We start from the raw sequence: 14785 nt of genomic DNA, 5'->3' as shown, positions 1-14785 counted from the left end.
ATCTTGGCACCTAAAGACTGATAACTCAAGTGACTCTTGATATATCAAGTAATCACAGTTGCCTAAAAAAACTGTTAATTCAAAACATTGCTTGCTTCTGCAGTTTCGAGATGAAGATACTCTCACTGTGTTTGAAACTTGTTGCCTCACACAGTAGAAATTTCCACAATTCAAAGGGAAGGGTTGATTATACACTCAGTGGCCACTTTATTAGGTATACTTGTACATCTGCTCAATAATGCAAATATTCAATCAGCCATTCATGTGATAGCAACTCAATGCATAAAAGCATGCAGACATGGTCAAGAGGTTCAGTTGTTATTCAGACCAACTATCAGAATGGGGAAGCAATGTGATCCAAGTGACTTTGATCACATATCTCAGAATCTGCTGATCTCCTAGGATTTTCACACGCAACATTCGCTAGAATTCATTGAGAATGATGTGAAAAGCTAAAAGCATCACGTGCAGCAGTTCTGTGGGCAAAAGTGCCTTGTTAATGAGAGGTCAGAGGAGAATGGCTAAACTGGTCCAAGCTACCAGGAAGGTGACAGGAACTCAAATAACCACACATCACAACTGTGGTGTGTAGAAGAGCATCTCTGAATGGACAATACGTCGAAACTTGAAGTAGATGGGCAACAAACATACACTCAGTGTGCAGTTGAACTTAATAAAGTGAGCACTGAGAGTACATACACTGACTTCAAAGATACTGTGCCTTGGATGTACCTTTAATTCAGAGACCTCAGGATACTTTCAGAAAGCCTCCCAAACCCTGGAATATCAAAAAACCCCAAAACAAGATACCCCGGTAACCCACAGATACACCGGAGTACAGATAATTCAAGTTGCGATATCTACACACAACCTAACAACATCAATAACAAAAAAAAACCTGGATTGGTATTATATAATGTTAACAAACAAAATCTGAGAAACTAAAGCAGATATCCAAAACTTGCTCAAAGAGGCTGACATATCTTTTAGTGAATTGCTTTGTTACGTCTCCCCACTCTCTGTGAAATGGGGATACGTCTTTTTTCCTTATTAGGGAGAGAGAAAGCCTGTGGTATGTCGAATTACCGGATGAACGAGTAGTCTTTGGCGTACTGCGTCTGTGCCTTTATTGATGATTTGTTGCACGCTTGAGTGCCCCGTAGGGGGTGTAAGTGCTTTTTTGCTGGTGGGGGAGGGGCTTTGTTGCTGCTTATGTGTGGGAGGGGGAAGCTGCAGGGGACTTTGGGGTTCTAACATTTAACTGTCATTCATTCTTTGGGGCACTCCTCTGTTTTCGTGGATGTTTGGGAAGAAAAAGAATCTCAGGATGTATATTGTATACATTTCTCTGCAATTAAGTATACCCATTGAAATCTATTGAAAATGGGCAGGAAGGTAGAGAGATTTAGGGATGGGATTCTCAGTGTCAAACATAGGCAGATGAAGACATGATGCAGCCTATGCAACTTAAGAATGCGCAAGAGGCCAGCATTTAATAATGTGCTTTACCTGTCTCTTTAAAGCCAATAAGTAACTATTGCATGCTCTTGTAATAGAGCCCCAATAAATGGCAGGAACCCTCAGAATTTTGGTTTGTTTCTACTGTAGTATGAACAATGGTAGGAAACACGCTGCCAATTTGCACGCAACAAGCTCCCACAAACACCAGTCTGACAATGAACAGAAGATCTGTTTGTGGCAAAGTTCATCAGGAATCTGGGGAGAACTCACTGCATTTCTACAAAATTACAGTAAAACTCCACTATCCCATTGAGAATCTCCAGTGCCAGGTACTGTTTCTTGCACTTTGTTTAAACTCACTGGAGCCCCATTCTGCGCTCTTCCTTTAAACTCACCATGGCCCTCCTTCTCAAGCTGCTTTTAAACACATCAGGGCCTTCCTTCTTGTGTTCCTTTTTAAATCCATCAGTCCCCCCTTTCCCACACTTCCCCTACCAACCTTAATTGGAAAATTTGTTGCACTATCATAAAACGTCTTTAAAAGAGTAAATAAAAAGTGTTGGAGTGTTAACAGAAATAAAATTCAGCAGGGTGGAAAATCTGTGAGTCCTGCATCACTAAAATCTTGAGGGTGCATGCTAGATATCAAAGCTTTACGAGAAAGCATGGGATAGTTTGTATCCAGCCAAGAGAGTAGATGTGGGCCTGGGTTAGCATCTCATTCAGAAGACAGAACTCCCTTAGTATTAACCTTGCGTGTTGGCGTAGTTTATAAGATTGGATCTCTGGAGTAGAACTTGAATTCAGTCTTTTTCTGCAAAGATAGAAGTCACAGCTATGGGAGCTATTGGCAGATTAGCACAGCTTCCATGCTATCGGAGTTGTTGAGCTGAAGAAGGTCGGACAAGTACTGAGATAAATAACTCACGCATTCAAGAAATGCAGATACTTGAGGAAGTCTGGATTCTTTAATAAAAGTGCAATAAGATCAAATAAACCTGGAAACTGGTAATCTATAGATCCATGTCCATTAGATTTTATATTCTTATATGGTACATTTTTTTCTTTTAGAAAAGAGAGGCATTCAAGTATGTGCTCCCTCTCATATTGTTCCCACATGTCCCATTTTTCTTATTTAGCTATAAGCTATTTTCTCCTTTTGCCCAACAGCTCTGTTGAGTTCACCTTACACCCATTTACAAGAAGGATCATTTAGAGAAGTCAATCTAGCACCCATGTACTTTGCATTATTGACTTGGTACTATTTAGTGTCACTCCTCAAAGAAGGAGCGGAAATATGAAGAATATTACCCTTAAGATTAGGAAACTCCTCACCTTTAGGAATGCAGGAGAAGCCATCATCACTTAGATTGTAGGTATTCACGCACGAACATTCCCGCCTATTTTTCGAGGGAATTTCTTTACAGATATGTGCACAATAACCATAATTGTCAGAGCAGTTTGTTGCCTTCAGTACTGAAATCATTAAATATTGAAATTAAACTTTATCCATGGATGACTCTGGATTGATTAGACCAAGTAACAGTGCTGAACAAACAAACTGAAAAATTATCTATGCAAAGGAAGCACCTATACCACACAACACACATGCATTATTCGGAAAAGTTTATTAAGGGCTATGGCACACCCTTTGAACTGGTCGGTTAAAGACAAATTCTCGATTTTCTCCTTTAAGTACACAATTATATAATTTTTTATGTGAGATACAAGAACTTGCATTAGTGAATCAGATGAATCTGTCAGTCTTCCATTAATGGCGGTTCCTTTAGGTCAGAGTCAAAGTCTGTTCCGAGCCTTTGTGGCCCATCAGGCCGGTGCTTATGCTGGTTTCTGTGGCGTGAAGCAACTGAGAGTACGAGACTCCCCCCGGATAGGACGCCAGTCTATTGCGAGGTTAACCCCCAGCATTTGCCGGTACCCATTTTCAGCTGGGTGGACTGGAGCAGTGTGTGGTCAAAGACACAACACGCTGCCTTGGCCGAGACTCGAACCCACGACCTTCAGATCGTGAGCCGTAACCACTTGGCCACACACCACACGGCTCCTTTAGGGTGTTACCACAATGATAGGACAGGTAACTACTCGTAAGTGAAGATCATAAGCAGCCTGGATATGTAGAGAAGCTGAAATCTGATTGATTTTTAAACAATTAAGTATTGGCTTTCTCATTTCCTCTAGTGGGTATGCCACCTGGAACAGGAGTGCAGCCTCATACAGAAGTCCCATATACTACGTTCAGTAGCAGCCAATCCATAAAACACCAATTCCCCTTTGCAAGCAGGAACTACTGGGTGAGGGGAAAGTAGGGTGAAATAATTGGGGCGAATTACAGTACTGTGCAAAAGTCTTAGGCACATATATATAGCTAGGCTGCCTAAGACTTTTGCAAAGCACTGTAGTAATTTTATGTATTGCACTGTATTGCTGCCACATACAAAAAACAGATGTCATGACATATGTGAGTGACGGTAAACCTGATTCTGATATGGGTCTGTGTTGTGGACTGAGAGTGAGAAGGGGGCAGGGAGAGGGGAATCACGGTTGGAAAGAGGGGAAGGGAGAAGGAAGCACCGGAGAGACATTCTGTAATGATCAATAAACAAATTGTTTGGAATCAAATGACCTTGCCTGGTGTCTCAGGGCTGGGAGTGTCTGCAGTCGTGGCGCTCCACCCTTGTCATTGCCAGAATCTTCTGCTCCCGCCAGATTTACAAACTCAGTCTCCATTCCACATTGACAAATACGGTACCGTGCAAATCTCTCAGCCACCCTAGCTATATAAATGTGCCTAAGACTTTTGCACAGTACTGTATATTTTTGACCGGATCACTAAAAATGTTGTTGTATTTATTGAGCAAGAGCCTCGGCAGGGTACGTACTGATGTGATCGTGTTTCATATATAGTTAAATAGCCCTACTTCAGAAATTGAGATGGAGTCACTATGAATGGTGTACCACATGGAAGATCTGTTGTGCTCCTTCAGCAGTTTTTATTGTTTTACACCAAGCAGAAGCCCTGCTAAGTCACAAATTTGATCTGAAAGGCACTGCTGGTGTTTCTAGGCTATGACATTTAGCTGTTCTAGATGGAAAATTGGGGGTTTAGGGTCACTAGTGAACAGCACAGCAGAATTATGCTTGGGGTTTGGACTTCAAACATTACAAATAAGTCAGTGCAGACTTTCTCTAGGCCTTGATGACTGACAATCATTAATGTCAAAGAAGAGAAAATCTGCAGATGCTGTTAATCCCAGCAACACTCGCAAAATGCTGGAGGAACTCAGCAGGCCAGGCAGCATTTAGGAAAAGAGTACAGTTGACATTTCTGGCCGAAACCCTTCGGCAGGGCTGGAGAGAAAAAAGCTGAAGAGTAGATTTAAAAGGTGGGGGAAGGGAGAGAGAGAAACACCAGGTGATAGGTGAAACCTGGAGGGAGAGGGATGAAGTAAAGAGCTGGGCAGTTGATTGATGAAAGAGACAGAAGGCCATGGGGAGGAGCACCAGAGGGATGTGATGGGCAGGCAAGGAGATAAGGTGAGAGAGGGAAAAGGGGGTGGGAAATGGTGAAGCGGTGGGAGGGGGGGTACATTACCAGAAGTTTGAGAAATCGATGTTCATGCCATCAGGTTGGAGGCTACCCAAATGGAATATAAGGTGTTGTTCCTCCAACCTAAGTGTGGCCTCATCACAACAGTGGAGAAGGCCAAGGATGGACATATCGGAATGGGAATGGGAAGTGGAATTAACATGGGAGTTCCTGCTTTTTCTGAAGGACAGTGAGTAGGTGCTCGGCAAATGGCCTTCTGATCTTTCACCAATCAGCTTCCCAGAACTTTACTTCATCCTTCTTGCTCTAGGTTTCACCTATCGCCTGGTGTTTCTCTCTCCCCTTCCCCACCTTTTAAATCTACTTCTCAGCTTTTTTCTCCAGTCCTGCCGAAGAGTTTTCACCCGAAACATTGTCTGTACTCTTTTCCTAGATGCTGCCTGGCCTGCTGAGTTCCTCCAGCATTTTCTGTGTGTTGAACACATTAGTGTATTTACATCAGTTTCACGATATGCTTTTAATGGGTGACAATGGGTTAACTTGATGTTCCAGACAGTAGAGTTAAAAATTAAAATAAAAGAGAAACCCATCCCAGAATGCCTGTTTTCAGTTTATACAAAATGGGTTTTGGCACATGTGACAACTGTGCTGAGGAAACTCCAACATTAACTCATGTAGTTTTGTCAATAAGTCTTTGACCTGAAATATTTACTTTGTTTCTTTCCCTGCATATTTTGCCCTGACTCACTGAGTGCTCTGAAAATGTTCTGATTTTATTTCATATTACCAGTATCTACAGTTTTGGATTTGTATATTTAAGTTATTTTAATAAGACTGTGAACCACAAATGTAACTACAATTTTTTTCTCTGGTAAAATTGCCCTCCTTTTACTGTATTTTGTTTTTCCTCTGTCATTTAAAAAGGTACTCTTTGCAGAGAAAATTGGACATTAGATTATTTGCAAAGAGTCATATGTCTCTCCCCTCATAACTTATTTGTTAACAGAGTATTGTCATTAAATATTCCATAAATGGAAAACCTGTGGGTAGATTTCCCAGAGTTCAGATAATCAGGCAATTGAAATGAAGTCAAAAAGGCTGAGTCCATCAGCTGGTGCCTTTACACCATTGCTCTTGGGCCCAGAGGAGCAGGGTGTTCCCTCATCGACCCAAAAACCAAATCAGCTTTCTTCCTTCAATTTGATTACGACATTCCTGACATTGCCTACAGTCTGCACCCTCTGCTACTTCCTCTCTAGATAAAGTCATAGGGAACATTTTTGTAGATCAATACATGGTGAATTAGGAGAATTCTGATGGCAGATTCAGACTGTAACTGCATTTATATTGTTTGGTGCTCTCATTAGACACAGAATTGTAAGCCTCTAATTTTATTAAACACAAGCACAATAAACAACAACACATGGAAGTGTTGAACGAGGACATCATTTCAAATGAAAAAGATTAAACGTTACCATATTGACACTGTGGTCCATCTCGATCTTGAGGACAGTGGCAATAGTAGCCCCCAATCAGATCCTGGCAAGTTCCATTGTTGGTACATGGACTAGTTTCACACTGATCACCGTCTATGATGGATATATTTAATGAATCACAGAGACTCTTGAAAAATGTAAACTTCCACTCTCATTGACTTCATCAACTACTCTTAGTAAGCCCTTTCTCAAATGTGATACATGAATTCAGATATGGATTGATATACACATCCCTTAAATATGATAAATTCAGAGACAACATTGATAAAGGTCAGTATGTAATTGCAATCGGATATGTTTATGTTTTAATAACATAGATCTGCAAACATTATTAATCTATGTGGTAAATGAGGAACGGAAGGCTTTAAACATTGTTATTTCAATACTGAGGAACAATATGTCATTAACCTTTGATTGTTTCAATATTTTTTGTTCTGATCTCCAAAGGAAACCATTTAAAATATTAGGATAAAAAGCACTAGGTAGTCACGTAATGATCTTAAAATTTAAACAAGTTTTAATTGGAAAGGATATTGTCAAGGAGAATTCTGCAACAACTTAAATGTTAACCTTAATGCTCAAATAAAATTTTCAACCCAGTGTGATAAATTTACAGGCTAAGTGGATTCGGTACTTTGTTGTAGTACTGAAGGAGTTCTGCATCCAGAAGTCTTGTTTCTCAGATGAGTTATCAAACCAAGACTCTTTCTGCCCTCTCAATTAAGCAGAAATAAAATTATGGGGAAGAGCTGTGGAAGAGGTGAGTGTCAGGAAAGGCTCAATATTATATTGTTTGAGAGCACAATGAATTTATTACGTCTGGGAGTAGGTTAAGCCGCATATATCAAAAATGATCCTTTGTCATGTAAACATGATGAAATATTGGGTATATATATAGCTTATGGTATAAGACTCAAATATTGGTGAAGGCACTATGGATAAATCTCCTGGTCTTCAAAACAGATAAGGAGGATCTTTTGTATCACCAGAGATGACAGGGCAACTGAAAGCCCCATCTTTCAGTTGGGGCTCAGAGGTCAGCATATTGGACAGAAGACCACTTCCTTTGTTTTAAATTGTAATGTCAGTCTTGATTTCATGTGAGGCTTGAGCCTAGGACTTCTGTTGTGAATGCTAGAATAAAACTATGAGTGACAGCTTGGTAATTAAGATACTTTTCAGGTGGAAAAGGTAGCCCCAGACTTCCTGGTTGTGGAAGCTTGGAACTGAACGAAATGTCTAATGGAAACAGTAAGGATGGCTGAATTATCGAGGTCTACAACAGTCTACAATCTCTGCAGATGAATGACCAGTCAGTCCTGTGGGAGTTTGTGTGGTAATGGTCGTACCTTTTCCACACAATTCCACAAAATTTTAATGAAGGTGTCATGTTGGTGGGACCAATCAATTTTAAGTTTATTACATCTGCCAGACTGTATAATTTTAGCTTGTTAAACTCCAAGATCACCCATACTAGAAAAACACTATGCTCTCTGTAGCCCCATTGAATTAAGAGAATTTCATCAGGGGCAAATGGAAATTCTAAGTGACTGACTGGTTCAGGTTTTCAAACATGCTAATGCTTTCTGTTGGTTCAAGCTCCTTCTATTCTTTAAAAAAAAGTCTGTAAAATGATTCCCTCAATTCCTTGAACTGATGACTTTGTCCTAGTCTGACCATCATGTCCTTTAATCCCAGGGCACTGTTAAGGACAAGATCACTGATCCTCACTGCAGAGACTTCAGACTGGTTCGCAAGCCCTTACAAACTCAGACCAATCAGAATGTTAGACAGTTTCACTCTTTTTCATTGCAAGAGAAGTTGGATTAAAATGAATGGCTGTTGAGGGAGAAAACCTTTTCCCTTCAGCAATAGTCCATGAATTGGAAACATAGAGTAAGATATATTTAATACCACTCTTTGGCTTCCGTAAGTTACTTTGGAACTTCCTCTCAGGACATATGATCTGATTTTCCCTTCCACTTCTTTCAAAAGAATGATTACTTTCGTGAGCAATTTTTTTTCCATGAAGTTAAGCTGGCCAATAGAAGAGAATAGCAAAAGTTGTTTTTTTTCAGATATATAAGAGTAAAGGAGAGGTAAGAGTGGACGTTGGACCACTGAAAAATGTGCTGGAGAGATAGCAATGGGGGACAAAGACAGGGCAGATGAACTTAATAAGCATTTTACATTACTTCACTGTGGAAGACACCAACAGTATGCCAGAAATTCAAGAATGTCTGGGGGCAGAAGTGAGTGTAGTTGCTGTTACTAATGAGAAGGTGCTTGGGAAGCTGAAAGGTCTGCAGGTAGATAAGTCACATGGACCAGATTGACTACATGCCAGGGTTCTGAAAGAGGTAGCTGGAGATATTGTGGAGGCATTAACAGCAATCTTTCATGAATCATTAGATTTTGGAATGGTTCTGGAGGATTGGAAAATTGTAAAGGTCACTCCACTCTTCAAGAAGGGAGGGAGGTGGAAGAAAGGAAAATATAGCAAGTTAGCCTGACTTCAATAGATAGGAAGATGTTGGAGACCATTAGTAAGGATGAGGTTTGGTGGCACATGATAAAATAGGCCAAAGTCTACTTTCCTTCAGGGAAAACCTTGCCTGACAAATCTGTTGGAATTCCTAGAGAAAATAACAGGCAGGATAGACAGAAGAATTGGTGGATGTTGTATACTTGGATTTCCAAAAGGCCTTTGACAAGGTGCCATACATAAGGCTGCTAACAAGATAAGAACCTATGGTATTACGGGAAAGATACCAGTATGGATAGAAGATTGGCTGACTGGCAGGAAGCAAAGAGTGGGAATAAAAGGGACGTTTTCTATTTGGCTGCTGGTAACTAGTACTGTTCTACAAGAGTCCAAGTTGGGTTTGCTACTTTTCATATACATATCAATGATTTGGATGATGGAGTTGATGGCATTGTGGCCCAAGTTTGCGGCAATACAAAGATGGTAGAGGGGCAGGTAGTGCTGAGGAAGCAGGGAGTTGCAGAAAAGGTTAGACAGATTAGGAGAATGGGCAAAGAAGAGACAGAGGGAATATAGCATTTGGAAGTATATGGTCATTTACCACATCACCCTCCTTCTTGATGTGACTTCTCATCTTTCTCCCCCTAGTCCTGCTGAAGGGTCTCGGCCTGAAATGTTGACTGTACTCTTTTCCATAGATGCCGCCTGGCCTGCTGAGTTCCTCCAGCATTTTCTATGTGTTACATGGTCAGATACTTTGTTAGAATGAATAAAAGCCTAGACTATTTTCTCAATGGGCAAAAATTTCAAATATTAGAGTGCAAATGCATTTGGGAGTCCTCGTGCAAGATTCCTTAAAAATTAACTTGCAGGCTGAGCCGGTGTTAAGGAAGGCAAGTGCAATGTTAGCATCTATTTCAAGAGGACTAGAACATAAAAGCAAGGATGTTATGCTGAGGCTTTTTAAGGCATTGGTCAGACTGTACATGGAATATTGTGAGCAGTTTTGGGCCCCTTATCTAAGAAAAGATGTGGCACTGGAGAGGGTCTAGAGGAGGGCAACAAGAATGATTCCAGGAATGAAAGGAGCCTTTGAAGGCTCTGTGTCTGTATTTTTAGTTGTTATTTTTCATTACTTATTTTAACTTAACAATTTAATAGATAGATATATACTTAATGTAACTCATTTGTTTCTCTACATTTACTTATCATGTATTTCATTGTACCGTTACCATAAAGTTAATAAATTTCACAACATATGCCAGTGATATTAAATCTGATTCTGACTCTGAACTAGCTGGAGTTTAGAAGAATGAGGTGTGTGGGGGTGTGATCTCATTGAAACCTATTGAATATTGAAAGGCCTATACAGAGTGGATGTAGAGAAGATATTTCCTATCATAGCTGAGTCTAGGACCTGAGGACACAGCCTCAGAATAGAGGGACATTCACTTGGAACAGAGATGAAGAAAAATCTCTTTAGCCACTGGGTGGTGGATTTATAGAATTCATTGCCACTTACGGCTATGGACATCAAATAATTGGGTATGTTTAATACAGAGTTTGATAGGTTCTTGATGAGGGTGTCAAAGATTGTGGGGAGAGGGCAGGAGAATGGGGTTGAGGGAGTTAATGAATCACCATGATGGAATGGTGGAGCAGACCTGTTGGGCTGAATGGCCCAATTCTGCTCCTTTGTTTTATGGTCTAAAACAAATGAAAGGGACAAGAACTATTGTCTCAGACTTTACATTGAGAAACAGCAGGCAGAAGATGTACATCAGGAAACCATGGTTAGAGTGTTCCAAAAACCAACAGATCATCTAAAGAAGATAGACTAAAGATAGAATGGATTTCCACATTTTTTGATGACTTGCAGAAGCGCAATGTAGTGAAAGGATTAAGAAGAAAGAAGATAAAGTACTCGAGGCTGAGAAGAAACGGAGAAGTTTTTTTAGCACAAAAGGGGAAAAGGGGCTAAAGGGTGGCAGTTTTAGCTATACTGAAGGAATAGTAAGTGCATTAAGATCAAGGATACACAGTGAAATTAATAATTTGACTGGATGAGAATATAAGGTGCCATAATTCAAGAAGCTTTTTAGTAACAGGAGCTTAGACTTTTAGACTAGTGTTACCATAAGTTCATTGCTACCTATTCATTCTGAGTAAGCTAATACTGTTAATAAAATGACATGATTTGAAATTATAGGCTTGTGTTTGCTTCATTTTGGGTCAATTGATATTTTTCGTAGGTTACTTGGCAAAAGCAGTATCAGTAAATCTCAAGAATAGATGTAACATCTTTAATTGATGAGTTGCTGATATTATTAGATACTGTGAGATTATCGGTGGATATACCCTCTTCTGATATCCTCATGGATACAAGGTCTTGATGCAGCAGCTGAAGATTGTTGGGCCCAGGACACTGTCCCCAGAACTCCTGCAGTGACGACTTGGGGCTGAGTTGCCTGACTTTTAATCATAACAATTTACAGCAGTGACAGATATGAATCCAGCCAGTCCAGAGAAGAACCCTGGTAAAAGTTTTGTTCCAACAGGGCTCATTAATTAATTTTTTGTGTGCAGGAGAGAAATTTCAAAAGAAGCAAGCATGGGCAGTGGAGATATTCCGCATGCCAGACTTCAGTTCACTAAGGGACATTGGATTTTGCATAGCGGGAGAGATTTCAAAAGAAGCAAGTGGGGTCAGTGAGGAAATTCTGTATGCCACACATTACAAGGAGATGGATTTTGCATAGTGAGAGATTTCAAAAGAAGAAACTGGGGGCACTCGGGACATTCTACGTTGCACACATCGACAGGAGACATCGGATTTGAGTGGTGGGAGAGGGATTTCAAAAGAATCGTGCGGGGACAGTTGGAGCATTCTGCGCACCACACATTGAAAGGAGAAATCAGATTTTGCGTAGTTAGGCACTTGGAAAGGGCCAATAAAAATAAGTTAGGTTTAAGCAGAGCGGCATTATAGGTGTGGCTATTGTGTGACGGGACCAATGTTAGAGTGGGAAGTTGAGGCTTGGCTCATGGAGGCTACAGAGAGGAGAGGCTGTAGGTAGATTTTTTTCAATCATTATCTCTTTCTTTCTTCTTCCACAGTTGTGGAAGCTGTGGTAAGGTAACAGTTAACGACAACACCCAGGCAAGAATAACTGCAGTGGTGTGTAGGCAAACCCAGACAAAGGAGACCTTTGGAGTGAAATCACTGGAGACACCTCTGCTTAATTCAGACAAGATAGATGGGGGTGATGGCGGCAGTGCATACTCAAACCACTGAGGCCCCTGTAGTGACACTTCTCCAGAAAGATCTTCCTAAAACATAGCATCCTTTTACACAATAGGGGGGAGGGGCGTGGAGACAGACGAGAGTAGAATAGAAGAAGGATGTGAAATACACCCAACGACTGAGGAGGGACAATTGCTTTACTAACTTTAAAGTGCCAGCTTGTTGTTCCTATTAACTTTTACCATCTCTATTGTGAATGGTGATTAATCCTGCAAATAAGGAATTCAAACATATATAATTTACCAAATGGTCAATATGCATAACTGATAAGTCAATTCTGTATAAAAATAGCAGACTTCTGTCCAGACTTCAGAACAGTGTGGATGCACATGTAAAACAAAAACATGTTTGAGTCGTAAGTGTGTGTGTGTTCTGGGCTCAGTTATTGCAGCTATTTTATTTTAGTATCGACTATGACAACACTTGGCCAAGTGGTTAAGGTCTGAAGGTCACTAGTGCGAGCCTTGGCTGACGCAGCGTGTTGTGTCCTCAAGCAAGGCACTTAACCACACACAGCTCTGCGATGACACCGGTGCGAAGCTGTATGGGTCCTAATGCCCTTCCCTTGGACAACATCGGTGGCGTGGAGAGGAGAGACTTGCAGCAATCACCTCTGATTTGGCCTGACATTTACATGCCGGGTGGCACCTAATTAATTAGCTTGTTTATTTTGGCTTTTTTCTTAAAGATGTGCTGGGTGCGTTCCGACTACCACTGCATTCTTCGCGGCAATGTATCAGTCCGCAGGCTGGAGGTTGGGGACCACTATCTTAGAGTATTTTGAGGGAGTTACCAAGTAAGCTGATGAAAGAAAGGCAGTGGATGTTGTCTACATGGACTTTAGAAAGGCACTTGACAAGGACCCACATGAGAGGTTGGTCAAGAAAATTCAGTTATTTGGTATTCAGGATGAGGTAGTGAATAGGATTAGACATTGGCCTTGTGGGAGAAGCCAGAGAGTGGTAGTAGATGGTTGTCTCTCTGACTGGAGGCCTGTGACTATTGGATTGCCGCAGGGTTCGTGCTGGGTCTGTTGCTGTTTGTCATCCATATCAATGATCTGAATGATAATGTAGTTAACTGGATCAGCAAATTTGAAGATGATACCAAGATTAGGGGGTATAGTGGACAGTGAAGAAGGCTATCATAATTTGCAGAGGGATCTAGACCAGCTGAAAAAATAGGCTGAAAAATGGCAGATGGAAATTAATGCAGACAAGTAGGAGGTGTTGCACTTTGGGAGGACTTGTGCAGTGAGTGGTAGAGCACTGAGGGTTGTGGTAAAACAGAGTGATCTGGGATACAGATCGATAGTTCTTTGAAAGTGGTTGTCACAGGTAGATAGAGTCATAAAGAAAGCTTTTAGCATATTGGCCTTCATACATCAAAGAAGTATTGAATACAGGATTTGGAATGTTATGTTAAAGTTCTGTAAGACATTGGTGAGGCCTAATTTGAGCCTAGTGCCCATTTTTGGTCACCTAACTACAGAAAGGTAGGGCAGAAAGAATGTACAAGCGGGCGTTTGGGCTCATTCTGACGGCCCAATCAGCAGCAGGTGCAGGCCACAGTGATGAGGTTTCTCGCAGGTCAATGACACTTGTTTAAAAGTACAAGAGGGACAAGCGGGGTGGCCATTTTTGGGAGTAGGCCAATGGTGAGAGTAGGAGTGTCAGGCTTTGGCTCAAAGGAGGCTTCAGCTCGAAAGAGGTATTGGCTCTGGGTAAGTTTCTGTTAAGTTTCCCCTTTTTTCTCTTACTGTACCTAGTGCAATAAATGACTATTGTGTGTTCTTCCTGCCAGATGCAGGAGTCCTGGGAGACCCAGAGTTTTCCAGGGACTACATCTGCGTGAAATGCATCCAGCTGCAGCTTCTTGAAGACTGTGTTAGTCAGACAGTCAGGAAGGGCAGGCAGATGATAGGACAAAATTACAGCCAGCAGGGTGAGTATCAGTGTATTAGAGATTCAAAATCAAAAAGGGTAGCAAATACAGTACTCAAAGTGTTATATCTCAATGCACAGAGTATAAAAAATAAGGTGGATGATGTTGTGGGATGAAGGTTGGGAGCTGAATGTCCAATGTTACACATTGTGTCAAAGGAATAGGAAGGTAGTCAGAGGGGGTGGCATGGCTCTGCTGGTGAAGAATGGCATCAAATCATTAGAAATATGTGACATAGGATTGGAAGATGTGGAATAGTTGTGGGTTGAATTAAAAACTGCAAGGATAAAAGGACCCTGATGGCAGTTATATACAGGCCTCCCAAAAGTAGCTGGGATGTGGACCACAGACTACAACAGGAAATAGAAAAGGCGTGTCAAAAGGATGATGTTATGATAGTCATGGGAGATTTCAACATGCAGGTCAATTTGGAAAATCAAGCTGGTAATGGATCTCAGGAGAGTGAGTTTGTTGAATGCCTGTGAGGTGGCTTTTTAGAGCAGTTTGTCGTTGAGTCTACTAGGGGA

The 14785-nt window shown here is 41.1% G+C and overlaps 1 protein-coding gene across 1 annotated transcript in view; it reads right to left on the bottom strand.

Annotated features, from left to right (window-relative positions):
- Positions 1–14785, bottom strand: part of LOC134345961 (uncharacterized) — a 94095-nt gene that overhangs the window by 63708 nt on the left and 15602 nt on the right. Inside the window, exons 6-7 of the mRNA XM_063047305.1 lie at positions 6505–6618; positions 2797–2937 (exon numbers count right to left, since the gene is read on the bottom strand). Of these exons, the coding sequence (XP_062903375.1) occupies positions 2797–2937; positions 6505–6618 (255 nt within the window). The remainder of the gene's footprint in view (positions 1–2796; positions 2938–6504; positions 6619–14785) is intronic.

The sequence above is a fragment of the Mobula hypostoma genome, chromosome 4 (assembly GCF_963921235.1).
Source record: "Mobula hypostoma chromosome 4, sMobHyp1.1, whole genome shotgun sequence".
NCBI classification, from domain to species: Eukaryota; Metazoa; Chordata; class Chondrichthyes; order Myliobatiformes; family Myliobatidae; genus Mobula; species Mobula hypostoma.
Note: the sequence above shows the minus strand (reverse complement) of the source record. Positions and strands in the feature narration are given on the sequence as shown.